Below are 19512 nucleotides of genomic sequence, written 5' to 3' on the forward strand. Positions count from 1 at the left end.
AATTTCTTTGCAGTTTCTTTCTGTCCGAGCAGCGACTATTCTGAGCGTTTGTTCTGAACATTGTGCCCAAATGAACCTCCTGCCCAGCACAATGAGATACGAAACCATGAACAGAATTATTTTCGATTGCTTCCGTATTACATTCGTCACCTGCTTTCCATGACCCCACGCTACTCTGATTGAGAGGCTTTAAGTGGGTTTTTGACTTTGACCAAGGGTCTCCCACAAATTAGAGGAGAGAAGAAGGCACCTTACTCTTCCTTTGATAGTAGTGCTGTCCATCCATTCTATACAGCACCTAGTATTTCCAAATGGACACTCATCTTGTACTGGCCAGCCCATCGTTGCTTAACTTCCGTAATCTGCCTTTAGATCGTCTTTAAACCGTTTCCTCTATGAGAACGCTTACCCTGCTGGAGCTCACTAAACAGAAGCTTCTTGAGTATTCTAGCGTGTAGACTACATGATCAACCCAGCGAAGCTCGGTTTTTATCAGGATGGCAGTAATGCTTGGGAGTCTGGCATGAGTAATTTGCTCTACGTTGTTTAGAAAATCAGATAAAATTAGTCAGTAGCCATTTTGGGAGCTACTTGCTTCAATATAACCGAAATGTTATCGTTTTTTAACATTAGGGTGACAAATTGCTTAACATGGCAGATAAGTTATCACATTCTGAAAAATAGGCATTAACTAACGTCAGCTAAACATTTATACAACTAACCCTAAGTCTGAGTGGCAAGGTCATAAAACCGCACGATTTATAGGCGACGATGTGCAGTTTTACGACTTGGCCACTCGAACTTAGGGTTAGTGATAAAACTTTGGTTAACTTTGATCGACGCGTATTTTTCATTTACTGAAATCGCGATTCTTCTTCAGATTTTTCTTTTAAATATAAAAAGAATCGGCGTTTTCAGTATTTAATTTGAAAAAATATTAGTTAATTCTTATTTTAGTCGCATATATTCTGAATAAAAGGTGTTTCGGCATTAAATATTATCTCCTTATAGAAAAATTTGCCACCCCAAAGTAAAAAAAAAAGGACACTATATTTCAGTGTTTATTGATTCCACATTTTTTTAAAAGATACGTTCTTATTAAATTTTGTAGAATTATCTCCCCTTGGCAGCCATTTTTGATTTCGAGTTCGCTAAACTGACATCGCGTTGGAGATGTTGCACAGGAAGGTGGATGCGTTTCCGGTTATTCAGCTTCAAATTCCAACTTTGGTTTATCTTAGTCTGAAGATCGTTGATTCTCGGCTGTGTCGTTCGGTCGGTTCCGATGTTGCATCCGCGGTGACTGTTGTTGTTGTTGTTGTTGCGTTGGTGGGGTCTGCTCCCCCTCTGCGTCGTCGTTTTCTTCCTCCTCGTCATCCTCTTCTTCGCTTTCGCTCGCGTTCATGTAGCGGCACTGGGCAAAATGCTCTTTGATCGCCTCTTGCTGCTGCTTGCGCATTTTGATCCGCCGATTCTGGAACCAGACCTTGACTTGGACTTCGGATAATGCCAACTTTCCAGCCAAATAGTATCTAAAAAAATAAAAAAACAACGTCATTATTAGTACTAATCAAGTTACGACCTGTTGCGTTATGCATGGGCATCAATCGAATGGTAGTTACATGCACTAGTGCGAAGTTTAACATAGCGTTACATAGTAAAAACCCTACGCGAGTAAGCGATTAAGTTAACTAGTGTGAATTTGGACAAGGGTCACTCTTAGTGCATGTTAGGATAACCTCGTTGCGAACGGAATTGCACCCAGAGAGGGGTGACGCGAAGTTGAAGAGGACGAAAAATTCAAACTTTGTAGACAAAACAAAAGTCAGACGATCACGATATAACATGGCGTCACGTTTTTGAACGAGAGAAAACTAAGAGTGTAACAGAGCCACTAGCGCTTGTAGCAGCAACAGCCGCATGTCATATACGAAAATGACCGAGCCAGTGCGCGAAGTGACGTCATAGCGCAGGAAGAGAAGGGAAAGGAAAAAGAGAGAAAAAAAATGATTACGAGTGGACGGCGGGGGACAGCGAACACACGTAGGCGGCAGAGGACTGGAATAATTGCATGCTGTGGTAAAATGAACGTGTGACCCGTGGCGACAAGAGACTTTTAAGCCCGTGTCGAGACAGTAGGGTTTTGTTAACGACATGGCAGATGAGATAAACTAAGTGACTTTTAAAGCAAGATACAATATATTATTTTGGAAAATAACATGAATTTGAACTGACAAAGTTTTTCTTCTGCGACTGTTTCAGGCACAACATCTGGGTCCGCGTGTTAAAATGTAACGACCACGTTACAAGAACTTCAGTTCAGTCTCTCCATTGGAAGTCCAACGAACGGACACACAAATGATGTAGAAATAATATAAACCGAATATTATCGATGTCTGTCCGTCTGCGTGTCACATATTTTATTAGATAGAAAGTAACTTTCAGAAGTTAAGTATTAGTCATTAGTAGGGCTATGACAACAGCATATTCTTTTATTGTTTTAACTCTCGAGTGTGTATCTGTTGATAGCTTATATGCTTTTATATAGAGTGATGTGGTTCTCGGTTGATTAACTGTGTCTAACTATGTGGGATATATACTATATAGTCAAAACAATGATAAGAATATGCTGTTGTCATAGCCCTAGTCATTAGTCTCTCTCTCTTTCCATAAGTAAGTTATCTCCAATAAAACCTTGAAGAACTCAGCAACGACTCTTTATATTTTTCATGCGTGATATGTTTTTTTGTTTACTTGGAGGGTCACCACTTATCAAGGCCTGGTGATATTTTAGAATAAAGGTTGATACGTGTTAGGTAGATGATGTGACAACCAGGTCAGTCACGATGGAACTTAGGTAAGGCTAATTTATCGAAATGTACGATTCAATAGGAATTTATACAGAGTTGACTTGAAGCAAAACATGTAATAGTCAGCCGGGAAGCAGACGCACGGTATTGCGTTTATTAGTTTATTCGTCTAGTTAAACCGACAGGACGATCGCGCATGTATATATATATGAAAAAACTTTATTCAGATTCTTGATTGCTCATGAGTGAAAACATAATAGACGAACCGGAGAAAATTGAAGTGACCGTTAGTTTTTGAAACAGGTTCCCAGGCTGTCTTCGAAACCTGCAACCTATTTCCCATAGAAGAGACGTTGCCAGCCTGTCTCTGCTCTATTGTTATTTTCACGGCAAGTACTCGACTGACCTCCAATCTATGCCCTCCCCTTTTTCTCAATCTTTCATAAAAGCACTATCATTAATCTCCACCATAATATATCTGTGCCTAAAGCTAAACGTGGATTCCATGAACAAAGTTTCTTTCCTAGAACTGACTGCTTGTGGAACTCTGTTCTGCTAGTCTGCTTTCCAGTTGATTACAATATGGTTGTCTTCAAATCCAATGTAAACAAGTTCTTGTTTAACCGCCCCGAAAGTAATCAAATTATAGCAAATTTCCACTACTAATGATTACTACGCTATTGTTCCAAAAACTACCGTACACTCATTAACCCTTACCCTCGAGTGGCCTTTATGCCTTAATAAGCGGGGACTCCTTTGTAAAAAAATGTGATTAAATAGGTTAGGCAAAGGGATACGGGGTGACATGAAGTAATGATGTTACGGATATCGAATTAACAAAGAACGACTCAGTTGAGAAATCTAATATATAAAAGGCAATATGTCTGTCTGTCTGTATCCATATTTCAAACTATCTCCTCCGAAACTAAAAGTCGCAAAATGGCTCTTAGGGCCTCAAATGATTGGATTTTTTTACGGACCGTTCATTTAGTTGTCTGTAACCGGTTAAAATAATTTCTAAGGGGTCAAAAAAGGGGTCAGAATTGAAAAGATCGTTAAACATTTTGTAAATTCATTTTAGTTTTAATTTTAATTTTTAATCAGTTAATATGCATGTCACGTTTGAACCAGCTTTGAATGCTACAGTTTTGCTTTCAGTTTCGATCCTAGCTGATAGCACCGAAACATTTTCTTTTTTTACTTTTGAAATCGCGACACTATAATAATATAATAATAATATATACGGAATCATGACAAATTAAAATATCATATTCAAGAGTATTTTACGACTGGGAATAATCGTATTGACACAGCAGTTCTTGTCAGATCACCGAAGTTAAGCAACGTTTAGCCTGGCTAATACCAGATGGGTGACCATTTGGGAATTCTAGGCGCTGTATGTGCTCTCCGCTTATCTCGGCATTTGTTTCCAGCCGTCTTGTACATACACTTCACTTGCCACTGGTATGTAACAATGTCGACTCAGGAGATGTGTGGTTGGAGATTGCGCACCTCTTGCCACAAAATTTTCGCGCGCAGGTACTCCTTCGTGGGTATGCATAGACTGTTAAAAACTGAAGGAGCTCTATATATAGCCTAGTAGAGGATGCTCTTTTCTCTTTCTTGCAACCTCTTTCTCACAGAAGAGACGTTGCAAACCTGTCTATGCTTTATCGTTATTCTCGTGGCAAGTGATCGCCTGAACTCCAATTTATGCCCCCCTCACCAAACTTTCACGAGAAACACTCGTCTAGTTGAAAACACTATCAATAATTTCCTCCACTCCTTATCTGTGCCTAAACCTAAACGTAGATTCCATGAAAAAAGCTTCTTTCTTAGAACTGCACACCCGTGGAACTGTCTTTCGTTATCCTGCTTTCCAGCTGACTGCAATATGGTCATCTTCAAGTCCAACGTAAACAAATTCTTGATGAGCAGTTCCTCTTAAGTAATCCAATTTACCAAATTTCCACTACTAACGATTACTACGAAATTGTCCCATTGACTACTGTACACTCTTTAACCCGTATCCTCGAGTGACCTCTGGACCTTGATAAGTGGGGACTCCTATGTAAAACAAAAAAGTTAAGGATCCCTTCCTAGGGCTAACACTTGATTTCTATATGAGATACATAGATATTCAAATATACAATTAAAGCTGATTAATAAATATAATTTTGAGTTACCCTAATAACTTTTCGTGTTTCATATTTTTTTTTTTTTTTTTTTTTTGTTAAGCCTTGGCACCTTTTATCACATCATGGATGCAATTAGATACGTATAGATGTACAAAGCAAAACGAAAAAAATTAACAAAGCGAAATGATATCAAAAATTTCGTTTCCGTGCGAAAAATGAAAATAGATTAGTTGGTTGGTTGGTTGTTTTTGTTTTACGGCATATCAACCCTTTTCGGGTTATTTAATGCCGAATCCAAAGATTTTGAAGAAAATTTTTTAATAGAATATATTTGTTGTTTTCACGTTGGTTTCTATTTAACCCATAGTTGGGACCCTAACAGGTACTACCGCTCCGGGTCAGAGTGGACCTAGGAGCAATGGCAATTAAAGGGTGGCTCCAAACTCTCCAAAGCCCGCAAGCTGGGGCCTCACCACTGGATATAGTTTAAGGTCATATCCAGGACCGAAAATAGATTAGTAAATATTTTGAACGAAACGGAACGAAATGAAACGAATCCAAACCTACAAAATTTCCCAGTGTTTTACTCCTTAGTGGCCCAAATTTCTTCACAATCAATTTAGGAATTTTTTGGTGTAAAAGAAAAGTGTTTAAACAGCAATTGTTTTAAACGGGAAATGTTCGTTTGAACAGATCGTGTTTAAAACATGAAGTGTTCGTTTAAACAAGAAGTGTTTAAAATAAGAAGTGCTCGTTTAAAACATAAAGGTCAGAAGTGACAGTGTCCACGGTTGAATGCAATTCATTGATAAAACCAAACTCGCTGAACGGTTACCTTTCTGTCCCGACCATGTATTGTTGTCGACTGAACTCCGTCTCCAGCTGTTCAAGTTGTTCCGGTGTAAAAATGGTGCGCACGCGCTTCCCGCCTTTTGTGGACGGTGAATTTTTGCTTGGTGCCCTCGGCAACGTGACGGAAGTGTGAGGCTCAATATGCTGCGGAGGCTGCTGTTGCGAATGGTGTGAGTGGTGGTGATGCTGTCGCTTCCAGTCGTGGACCACGCCCGCCACCCGGCTACTGACGCCTTCTTCAAGAGACACTGAAAGTAGAAAATGAAAGGAAAAATTGACATCTTTATTATACTAGCGGGACTTATAGAAATTCCACAGCGGCATCTTCCATATGTAATATATTGCTGCTAGGATTTCTGTGGACGTTCAGCGTGAATGGAGACCCAACGATATGATTGTATTCCTTTTGTTAAAACTGTAAAAGTATTTATCTAAGTCATCTGATTAATGTAGTGTCGGAATATCACGGTTTATCTCCAATATCCTTATAGGAGTCTGTGACATATTTCTATTATATGGACGCCCGGCGCGAACGGAAATCCTACGATACCATTATACCATTTTTAGTCAGAATAGATACCACTCTTGAATCCTAGCCCGAAGGCCAAGAAGGTATATTTTAGTTTCACGTACGACCCAAAAGTGACATCATTGTTTTTTTAGTCTTTTTTTCACATTGCGTCTTTGTTGATCGAGATATCTTATTTATTAACAAAGAAAATAGGAGGTGATAACATATTATAAACATTAAATCAGCGTACCTATATACTAATTTAATGTTCGTAATATCTCATCACTTTCTATCCTCCTTTTTCCCGATACAATAATTCATAATCTGAGAACCGTGACATACGTACGTACGTACGTACGTACGTACGTACGTACGTACATTAAAGGAACTACGGTATTAATATATAGATTTCTCTTAGTCTATCTGTCTCTCTGCTTGTTTGTCTGTTCAACTTTTTCTCGGAAACTATTGAATCGATCTGGTTGAAATTATGTATGGTCGTTTTGTTATGATAAAGTGCAGCGAACTAATTATTATGGTATCCGTTCGATGCAAAATTGGAGAGTAATAAGGGTTTAAAAGGGATAAGTCAACACAGTGACACATTTACTCTTGAACTTTGACATAAAGACATCATTCTAAGTCAACGGGCCATAACTTTTGCACGTTTTAACAGGTTAAAAAGTCTAGTCTATATTATATTTCTCTTAGTCTGTCTGACCATTCCACTTTTCTGGGGTCCTGGATATGACTTTAAACTATATCAGATGGTGAGGCCCCAGCTTGCGGACTTTGGGGAGTGTGGAGCCACCCTTTAATTGCCATTGCTCCCAGGTCCACTCTGACCCGGAGTGGTAGTACCTGTTAGGGTCCCAACTATGGGTTAAATAGAAATCGACTTAAAAAAAAATATATATACTCTATTAAAAAATTGTTCTTCAAAATCACTGGATTCGGCATTAAATAATCTGAAAAGGGTTGATATGCCGTAAAACAAAAACAACCAACCACTTTTCTGGGTTGCAATGGCTGTAATTTTGTATAGTCATTTGCTACGATTGTTGTATAGGGGTACATATTTACAGATGACGGGTTCATATTGTGAACACATTAACGGGGACTCATATAACGGGGACACATTAATGGGGACTCATATAACGGGGACTCATATAATGGGGACACATTAACAGGGACTCATATAACGAGGACATTAACGGGGACTCATATAATGGGGACTCATTAACGGGTACTCATATAACGGGGGCTCATATAACGGGGACACATTAACGGGGACTCATATAATGGTAACACATTAACGGGGACTCATATAACGGGGACTCATATAACGGGGACTCATATAACGGGGACACATATAACGGGACACCTTAACGGGGACTCATATAACGGGGACACCTTAACGGGGACTCATATAATGGGGACTCATATAATGGGGACACATTAACAGGGACTCATATAACGGGGGCTCATATAACAGGGACTCATATAACGGGACACATTAATGGGGACTCATATAACGAGGACACCTTAACGGGGACTCATATAACGAGGACACCTTAACGGGGACTCATATAATGGGGACTCAGAACACACGAATAACGATGGTGATGATGAGGGAGGCACATATACAGTTCTTTGAACATCATGACGATTGTGATGATAAATATGGAGAGACTTCATATTAATACGGACTGGAATATATATGATGCAACAGTTCTTGTAACACATATAGAGAGGAGGAGATACTTCGCTTATGATGGAGGACACATAATACTTGGAAGGGGTTACATAAAGTTCGTTACAAGATGATGATAAAAACACATTTACCTTTTTGTTATAAGGAATGACGACACGAGACAAACAGTTACAAAATAGTTGGTTTCTTTATTCTTCTTCGGTGGTGTCAGGAATTCAACCTTTGATTTACATGGTCTAATTTTTCCTCCCTTCACTTTTAAGGGGCTCTCCTTTCCAACTGACTCTAACCCATCAACTCCCGACTGACAACTCTTCTAACTCATCAACTCTTGACTGACAACTGACTTCTAACTTCGAACCCTTAGATTCCTATATTGAGAAATCGCCTTTGTTTATGACGTCAGAAGTGTGGGTTTCAAACGGGACTAATTTTCACGTGGCTTTACATATGTTTGTCCAAACACACTTTTGGCAAACAAAAGAATCCTCAATTCTAATTCTAACCTATTTTAAAAAAATATATTTTTAATTTGCAGTGTCTATTTTTATAACTGACATATTTAATATTCACATTTCTAAAAGAATGGAAAATCGACTCTTTTTCCGACATAAACAATATTTAACTATTTCTAATAGAATTAACAATATTTAACTATTTCTAATAGAATTAACAATATTTAACTATTTCTAATAGAATAAACAATATTTAACTATTTCTAATAGAATAAACAATATTTAACTATTTCTAATAGAATAAACACTATTTAACTATTTCTAATAGAATAAACAATATTTAACTATTTCTAATAGAATAAACAATATTTAAATATTTCTAATAGAATTAACAATATTTAACTATTTCTAATAGAATTAACAATATTTAACTATTTCTAATAGAATTAACAATATTTAACTATTTCTAATAGAATTAACAATATTTAACTATTTCTAATAGAATTAACAATATTTAACTATTTCTAATAGAATAAACAATATTTAACTATTTCTAATAGAATAAACACTATTTAACTATTTCTAATAGAATAAACAATATTTAACTATTTCTAATAGAATAAACAATATTTAAATATTTCTAATAGAATTAACAATATTTAACTATTTCTAATAGAATTAACAATATTTAACTATTTCTAATAGAATTAACAATATTTAACTATTTCTAATAGAATTAACAATATTTAACTATTTCTAATAGAATAAACAATATTTAACTATTTCTAATAGAATAAACAATATTTAACTATTTCTAATAGAATAAACAATATTTAACTATTTCTAATAGAATAAACACTATTTAACTATTTCTAATAGAATAAACAATATTTAACTATTTCTAATAGAATAAACAATATTTAAATATTTCTAATAGAATTAACAATATTTAACTATTTCTAATAGAATTAACAATATTTAACTATTTCTAATAGAATTAACAATATTTAACTATTTCTAATAGAATTAACAATATTTAACTATTTCTAATAGAATTAACAATATTTAACTATTTCTAATAGAATAAACAATATTTAACTATTTCTAATAGAATAAACAATATTTAACTATTTCTAATAGAATAAACAATATTTAACTATTTCTAATAGAATAAACACCATTTAACTATTTCTAATAGAATAAACAATATTTAACTATTTCTAATAGAATAAACAATATTTAAATATTTCTAATAGAATTAACAATATTTAACTATTTCTAATAGAATTAACAATATTTAACTATTTCTAATAGAATTAACAATATTTAACTATTTCTAATAGAATTAACAATATTTAACTATTTCTAATAGAATCAACAATATTTAACTATTTCTAATAGAATCAACAATATTTAACTATTTCTAATAGAATTAACAATAGACTGAATTTCTAACATTCCATTTCTCCATTATCTTTAACACTTGCCTACAGGGTTCAATTCTAACCTTTTCCTAATATCATTTTACCATATCTAGTATGTCTTCTTACTTATATGATAAGGGGACACACCTTACATGTAGCACGATAAGGTGCAGCTAAGTATTATGGCATCCAGTTAAGTATTAAAAGGGTCTGATATTAAGTTACACTTTTCTCGGGTGCTACTGGACCAATCTTGCTGAAATTTTATATGGACCTTTGTAATGATCGGGTAGAACGAACTAAGTATCATGGTATCCGTTCCATGCACAGTTAGGGATTAGTACTTAACTGCAAGTTTTCTCTGGGGCTAACACTTAGTCAAAAGTTGTTGCTGACCCGAATGATGTAAACTGAGTGGAACAAAGTCCGTTCGATTTCATATGTAAACGTAGAAACCAACCCATATTTTGACCTGTTACGTCAATGATCGAACAAAGGAGACAAAAGGAATTTCGGCCCTGGGGCTTTATTTACTTTCATTTGCTCCATCGCTATTAGAAATTCTGTAAATGATGGTGGTGCATTCATCCATAATTGCGCTGGGTACTGTGGGACCATTTTGAGAAAGTCCTCACCTGCAGAAGATTCTTTATTGAGTAGAGTGGCAAAATGCTCCTTCCAACGATCCAGAATGGATTGTGGATCGTTGAGGATGGTGGCATTGTCTGCTGCAAGGAGTGTTCCGATGGAGGATCTGATGGAGCCAAAAATTTGTTTTACACCGGCATGAAAATTTGTAAGGTCACGGGCTTCTGCAAAACCCTCCAATTCTAGAGCTTTCAGCTGCCACCATTTGTTTTCTAGTTCCCGTAATTTTGATTAACACTGTTTTTTGCGGTTTCTGTAGATGTTGGTTTTATGCCGGCTTCGAAGGTCTTGTTCATGATCATGGCAAGCGTTTATCTTTTCTTGAATGAGTTGATTAATTTCAGCACAGTTTTCATCAAACCAGTCTTGATTTTTCTTTTTCTTTAAACCGACTGTGACTTTAGCTGATTCATTAATGATCTTACTGATTGACAACCAATTCTTGCAACCATCCAGGTTGCAAGAATTGGTTGGATTTATACGAAGTTGTTGTTCGATGGTGTGTTGGTATTTTGTTTTTACCTCTGTTAGGTGAAGCTTTGAGAGGTTATATTTTTTCCGATATTGCTGTTTTAATTCAAATTTGGGCTTCTTTCTGGTGGTATATTTAGCACGTGTGATGACCAGACGGTGGTCAGTCCAACAGTCATCTACACTTAGTGCTGATTTAGTGATACGGATATTCTTTTTATCTTTCTGGCGGACGATGACATAGTCTAGAAGGTGCCAATGCTAAGATCGAGGATGTTTCCACATAGTCTTAAATCTTTTTGGGAGCTGGAACTGAGTGTTGGTAATGAATAGCTCAAATTCTGAGCAAAGTCCTAACAACAGGCGGCCGTTTGAGTTGCATTTACCAAGTCCATGCTTCCCAATGACAGAGTTCCAGAGTTTATGGTATTTCCCCAATCTCGCGTTAAAGTCGCCCAGCAGTATTAATTTGTCACGTGGTGGGGCTCTGGTTATAAGCTTGCCAAGCTGCTGGTAGAATTCTCGTTTCACTTCACTGTCGGCGTCTAGGGTTGGTGCATATGCCGAAATGATAGTAATGAAGTTATCAGAAGTGTGCGCGTGTATAGAAACACAGGGCACTGTGATGCGTCTAGTGCAGTAGCGTTAGTGCTAAGTTCTTGCTTGCATGCTTTTCACTTCCAGCTTCTGCCGCTGGTTTAGCCTTTAGGTGAATAAGAAGCAGAATGCGTAAGCCTTCTTTGACACTGACATGGCCACTCGTGATGTGACGATTTCAATATTTTTTAATGATGTGACGATTTCAATATTTTTTTAATGATGTGACGATTTCAATATTTTTTAATGATGTGACGATTTCAATATTTTTTAATGATGTGACGATTTCCATATTTTTTAATGATGTGACGATTTCAATATTTTTTAATGATGTGACGATTTCAATATCTTTTAATGATGTGACGATTTCAATATTTTTTAATGATGTGACGATTTCAATATTTTTTAATGATGTGACGATTTCAATATTTTTTAATGATGTGACGATTTCAATATTTTTTAATGATGTGACGATTTCAATATTTTTTAATGATGTGACGATTTCAATATTTTTTAATGATGTGACGATTTCAATATTTTTTAATGATGTGACGATTTCAATATTTTTTTAATGATGTGACGATTTCAATATTTTTTAATGATGTGACGATTTCAATATTTTTTAATGATGTGACGATTTCAATATTTTTTAATGATGTGACGATTTCAATATCTTTTAATGATGTGACGATTTCAATATCTTTTAATGATGTGACGATTTCAATATTTTTTAATGATGTGACGATTTCAATATTTTTTAATGATCTGACGATTTCAATATTTTTTAATGATGTGACGATTTCAATATTTTTTAATGATGTGACGATTTCAATATCTTTTAATGATGTGACGATTTCAATATTTTTTAATGATGTGACGATTTCAATATTTTTTAATGATGTGACGATTTCAATATTTTTTAATGATGTGACGATTTCAACATTTTTTAATGATGTGACGATTTCAATATTTTTTAATGATGTGACGATTTCAATATTTTTTAATGATGTGACGATTTCAATATTTTTTAATGATGTGACGATTTCAATATTTTTTTAATGATGTGACGATTTCAATATTTTTTAATGATGTGACGATTTCAATATTTTTTAATGATGTGACGATTTCAATATTTTTTAATGATGTGACGATTTCAATATCTTTTAATGATGTGACGATTTCAATATTTTTTAATGATGTGACGATTTCAATATTTTTTAATGATGTGACGATTTCAATATTTTTTAATGATGTGACGATTTCAATATTTTTTAATGATGTGACGATTTCAATATCTTTTAATGATGTGACGATTTCAATATTTTTTTCCGATTCCAATACTACTACTGATTCCGATTCTTTATAAATCTCTAAATATTATACTATACGATTACGGTAAAAAAAAACAAAACAAAAACAAAAACAAAAAAAAAAACACATGTTAAATGTGCATATATTTTCTCAAAAATAAAAACATACTTACGGGGTAAATATTATATTTTAATTCATAATGTGCATGCGAGTCTTATGTTTTTTTCTAAGCAATTCACTTGTAAGTAAAAAAAAAAAAAATGTACTACAGCTGAGATCGAAACCAAGAACCAATAATTGGAAAAATGAAAACATCAAATAATAAAACAAGTATAAAAAAAACATAACAATTGTTGGTGACCCCCGACTCATTTAAATATTTTAGAGAAATCAATCAATAAATCAATCAATCGATCGATCTGATTAAAAATGAGTGATTTCATCGATAATAATAAAAGTGTGGGAGGATGAAACATTTGTTCATCATCATTCAATCCCGGAAAACGTCGTGTCTACCTACTAGTGTATATATATATATATATATATATATATATATATATATATATATATATATTCATCCACATATAGTACTGTTTCGCAGCTTATCAGTGCGGGCAGACAAGCAACTACCTCAATCCAGGATCGAAACCCGACCACCCAAACGGTAGTCGGAGCTCCTAACCTTTGCGCTATTCGACTGCTGCTATGCGGCAGTGAATTAACAATGTTTTGACACTGTCCACATACCTAAGCACAATTTGTTTACAGAAAGAGCATCGCCTTACACGCTCATGGTAATTTGTATATCATTTCCCAATATGCTCAACCCAAGATATATATAGTTATTTTTCCCGATTCCGTACTTAATTCTCGATTCCAATACAATTACCGATTCCGATTCTTTATATTTGTATTTAGTGAGGTGGAGTGATCTAGAGATTTTAGTTTCATTGGTGGTTTCAAATCAATGAATATTTATTATTTGATTATTACTACCAGAAGTGGAAAATTTCAAACAAAATCAAATAAAAAAAGATAATTACAAATTTTTCCGATTCCGACACCCCCAAAAAGTTCCGATTTTTACGATTCCCGATTCCGACTACTGTGCCCAACACTAATATATATATATGTATACTAATTTCATATATAAAGTAACTGGCGGGACTTTCTATAATTTGGCATTTTTAAACTTTATACCCAAGAAAATGCTACTTAAAACTTAAGCGTGACAAACCAAACTTAATTGTGACAAACATTATTTTCTTTAAAATGAATCAATTAAAAAACTTAAATGTGACAAACATTCTTTTCTTTGAAATAAATAAATTAAAAAACTTAAATGTGACAAACATTCTTTTCTTTAAAATAAATCAATTAAAAAACTTAAATGTGACAAACATTCTTTTCTTTAAAATAAATAAATTAAAAAACTTAAATGTGACAAACATTCTTTTCTTTAAAATAAATAAATTAAAAAACTTAAATGTGACAAACATTCTTTTCTTTAAAATAAATAAATTAAAAAACTTAAATGTGACAAACATTCTTTTCTTTAAAATAAATAAATTAAAAAACTTAAATGTGACAAACATTATTTTCTTTAAAATAAATCAATTAAAAAACTTAAATGTGACAAACATTCTTTTCTTTAAAATAAATAAATTAAAAAACTTAAATGTGACAAACATTCTTTTCTTTAAAATAAATAAATTAAAAAACTTAAATGTGACAAACATTATTTTCTTTAAAATAAATCAATTAAAAAACTTAAATGTGACAAACATTCTTTTCTTTGAAATAAATCGATTAAAAAACTTAAATGTGACAAACATTCTTTTCTTTGAAATAAATAAATTAAAAAACTTAAATGTGACAAACATTATTTTCTTTAAAATAAATCAATTAAAAAACTTAAATGTGACAAACATTCTTTTCTTTAAAATAAATCAATTAAAAAACTTAAATGTGACAAACATTCTTTTCTTTGAAATAAATCAATTAAAAAACTTAAATGTGACAAACATTCTTTTCTTTGAAATAAATCAATTAAAAAACTTAAATGTAACAAATCAACGAAAACACCGTGACAGACGAAAGACAACGCTATTTCAAACTTAAGCATTAAAGGAAATCACTTATTAAACTTAAGCATGGCATACATACTTTTCATTAACATAAATCAATGTTTTAATAAAATGCTATAAACAGACGAAAATATTTAAATTTTTAAATTTAAAAGTGGCACACCAACTAAAAGTTTCTATTTCAAAATTTCACATTACCGGTCGACAGACAGAGCGTTTTAAAAAGATGCAAGGATGCATTTATAAAAAGGAAAGGAAAAAAATTGGCTCATTCTCAAGCATTTCACCGCCATTTTGTCAGCAATGGCGAAATTTATGTCAAGACAGATTGGTGTCGGGGTCGGCATGTGCCCAAAAAAGGCGGGATTATTTTCGAAGTGGATCCGCTGGGTTTATTCTCCTGTGTTGGAAATGGTAGAGACTGGTTTGGAATCCTGAGAAATCAAATGATTGGAACGACAGAATGGTTGAACGCGCTGGTTTCAAAGATACGGGACGATTTTACGAAGATTGATGGCAGTTACCCGAATGCAATCTTTGGTTTTGATTTTCAAGAGACGGAATTTTAATGGACACCAATAATCTGCTAGATTAACATCTTAGAAAAAAAAGAGTGTTTATAATAAAATGTGACCCATTACTTAGCGGTAATGTCCTGTTGGAATTAAAGGGAGTTTGTAGCAGAATTGTATGTTTGTAGCAGAATTGTATCTCCAAGTAAGATTAAATGAACTGATCAAACGAGCGGTGTAATATGAAAAAATTAGATTTTTTGAATAAGAAATTTTAATGTACGGCACTACTCAGCAGAAAACTGAAATATATTGAGGATATTGCAAAAAGCTGCTGCAAAGAAGATGGGTTCCCTCTATCGAGCTAGAAGACTACGCACACCTGAGTGGTTAATGTATCTCTATGAAGCCACCATTCGCCCATGCATGGGGTGTTGTTTCCACACTTGGGCTGGTGCATCTACTACTAGCCTCTCCCTCTTGGATAGAGTCCAAAAGAGTTTTCAATTTAATCAGTCCCACTTTGTCAACTAAGTTCCAACCCCTGTCCCATCGCTGCAATGCTGCATCTCTGTGCCTATTTTACAAATATTTTAATGGAATGTGCTCTGGTGAACTCGTTGCATTTGCCCCTCCCCCGCGACGTACATATCCATGACAAACCCGCTTAGCAACAAAGTCTCACCCCTTCACTGTCGAGGTACCTAAATGTCAGAAAGCTTTCTACTCTAATAGTATCTTCCCTCGAACAGCTAGACTTTGGAATTCCCTTCATGCTGCCTGTTTCATTGGTTGTACTGATATGCAGAAGTTTAAATGTAACGTAAACCAACATTTTGTTAATCTTTCCTACGCATAGTTTCAAATAGTAGTCCCTTACGTCCAAGTGGCGATATGCCTTGTTAGGGGTGAAAGTGAGTTAAAAAAAATATACATATTAGAAAAAGGATATCTATAATGAGATGCGGCCTGTTACTTAGCAGTAATGTATTGTTGGAATTAAAGGAGATTTGTAGCAGTAAATATGTGGTTGACGAAACTAGTTAAACGCCAAAGTGATCTAACAAACGATGTAATACGAAAAAATATCTTCAACATAAGGAATTTTAATAGACACCATTGTACTGCAACAGCACTGTACGGCACAATAACGTTGACACACCGGTTACCGCCAGATCACCGAAGTTAAGCAACGTTGAGCCTGGTAAGTACCAGATGGATGATCACTTGGGAAGGCTAGGCGCTCTATGTACCTTCTGGGAAGGTTGGACGTGAGGCCAGCACCGTCACCTTGTAAAAAAAAAAAAAAAAAAAAAAAAGAACTTCTCGCTACAAAAGCATCTACAAAGCTGTAGATGGCCTACCTATGCCCCTCCAGGGGCTCAAAAGGCTATGGATGGATAGATTGTTCTGCAAGAATGTTAGTAAAAGAGTGTTTGTAATGAAGTATAACACATTGCTTATCGGTAATGTTGTTTTAGAGTTAACGGTAGTTTGTAACAAGGTAATATGTACGAGGTGTTTTAAATAAGTTTCCAAACTATTTTTGTGTTGGTATTTTTATTGATAGTACACACATGAAATTCTAGTTCCCTTCGAAGTAATCTTCTCCAGCTGCAATGCACTTGTAGTAGCGTCCCAACAACGTCTAGAAGGCCACATGGAAGTCCTCTTGTGTGAGCGTGTCAATGACCCTCGTCACAGCCTCTTTCATCCTCTCACTTGTCTCATAACGACAGTCTCTAAAGTTTTCCTTGAGTTTAGAGAATGACCAAAAGTCACAGGGAGCAAGGTCTGGACAATAAGGAGGGTGCGGAAATATTTTCATGCCAATCTTGGCAAAATAGTCTGTGACAAGGACGGAGCAACCTTGGGACAAACTTCACGCAAATCTTCCGCATCTTCAGTTCCTTACAGATAATTGTGTGTACAGTTCCTACACTAATATACAACTGTGCACTTATAATCTCCATAGACACACGACGGTCCTTATTCATTAAATTCTTTATTTGGCCAATCAACGCTGGTGTTCTGATTTCCTTACACCTCTCAAACCTGTCATCATCCACCACTCTCTGCCTTCCTTAAATCTCTTATACCACTCAAAAACTGATGATCGATTCATGTAACATTGTCCAAATGCAGTCTGAAGCATTCAAAGCGTTTCTGTGTGTGTGTTTTTTACCAAGTTTAAAACAGAATTTTATTGCATATCGTTCTTCTAAAGTGTCTTCACGTCCAGATTGTATTTTTGAAATTCACCAGCTGTGACAATCAGGCATTAATTTGATCTTAAAATAGTAAAAATTGGTCAGCCATCTCATAAGATGTATAGCAATAACATACTGGGTATCCAAGGGTTTACGACAGTTTTAAATGCTCGTACAAAAAAGCCATTCGAATGAGATGAAGTTTTTAAATCGCAGTGTTAATTAATTAGAAGATCCCGTCGAAAATGTCTTATAAATTTTCCTAATGTGTGCGTGTTTGTGTATGTGTGTGTGTGTGTATGTGTGTGTTTGTGTGTGTGTGTGTGTGACGCGGTTTACCTCAGCCTACAGGCAATCCACCAAGGCAAGTAAGATACCGAAATGAAGCTTATGGCTCAGCGGGTGTTTTATTAATATTTATATCCACGTTTGGTGTTTGGAAATGCAAAAAAAAAAAAAAAAAAAATAAATAAATAAATAAATAAATAAAAATAAAAAACTAACGATTTACTAAACAACGTTTTATTTACTGGATATTTTTCCGGTACAAGGACCCAAGTTTGCCGAGCTGGGAAAACTTGGGTCCTTGTGTAAGTAAAAAATTTCGTGATCCCGATCAATTACATTCCATGACTTCTTGTTTGTTTCATTTCAGGACTTATCGCCCCACTCGCCTCCAAACAAATGTGTCGAGGAGAGCATATTCGACTCTTATCAGTGGATTTAAACGGTGGTTGGCTTGATTTTCAAATTTGGCCATCATGCATATAAACCTACTCGAGTCGTTGCTTGATGACATTTAATGGAGGTGGCAGCAAATTTGGTAACCCTACCCAAACTATATTAAAATAAATATGTTTATTTAATTTTAAGTTTTTTTTTTTTTCAAATAAAAATGTTTATTTACTTTAAAAATCCTTTTCAAATAAACATGCTTATAAAATTTTATGAATCCCTTTCAAAATAAATATGTTTATATATTTTTATGAATTTTTAAAAATAAAAATGTTTATATACTTTTATGAATTTTTTAAAGAATAACTTTTTATATACCTTTATAAATGTTTTCAAATAAATATGTTTATATATTTTATGAAATATTTTCAAATAAATACGTTTATATATTTTTATAAATTTTTTCCAAATAAATATGTTTATATACTTTTACGATTCTTTTTTTTTCAAATAAATACGCTTGTATATTTTTATGATTTTTTCAAATGAATATGTTTATATAATTTCATGAATTTTTATCAAAAGAATATGTAAATATACTTCCATGAATTACTAAAATAAATATGTTTATATACTTTTATGAATTTTTATCAAAAGAATATGTAAATACACTTCCATGAATTACTAAAATAAATATGTTTATATACTTTTATTATTTTTTCAAATAAATATGTTTATATACTTTTATGAATTTTAAAAATAAATATGTTTATATAGTTTATGAATGTTTTCGAATAAATGTTTTCATACTTTTATTATTTTTCCAAATAAATATGTTTATAGACTTTAATGAACTTTTAAAAATAAATATGTTTCTATACTATTATATCGACCTTTCTATGCATAAGGGAAATTACACCGGTTCTCACTATATATATATATAGTGCCAGTAATGTCTACACCGGTGTGAAGGAGCGACAGTACTCCACTGCCTGGCTGAGCGCCGTATATACCTGTATTCCTAGCTTTGTACCTGTGATGTTAACACACTTCGTTTGTTAAACCAAACTCGACTTGATTTTCTTCTTTTACTATTG

At 34.0% G+C, this 19512-nt stretch overlaps 1 protein-coding gene across 1 annotated transcript in view; it reads right to left on the reverse strand.

Moving 5' to 3' along the window:
- Window positions 1-1097: 1097 nt before the first annotated feature.
- Window positions 1098-19512, reverse strand: part of LOC145267161 (uncharacterized) — a 137394-nt gene continuing 118979 nt past the window's right edge. The window contains exons 2-3 of the mRNA XM_080123210.1: window positions 5784-6048; window positions 1098-1532 (exon numbers count right to left, since the gene is read on the reverse strand). Coding sequence (XP_079979336.1) covers window positions 1238-1532; window positions 5784-6048 — 560 coding nt within the window. The 3' untranslated portion in view covers window positions 1098-1237. The remainder of the gene's footprint in view (window positions 1533-5783; window positions 6049-19512) is intronic.

Source organism: Euprymna scolopes, chromosome 42 (genome assembly GCF_053919585.1).
Source record: "Euprymna scolopes isolate OS-2025 chromosome 42, ASM5391958v1, whole genome shotgun sequence".
Classification (NCBI taxonomy): Eukaryota; Metazoa; Mollusca; class Cephalopoda; order Sepiida; family Sepiolidae; genus Euprymna; species Euprymna scolopes.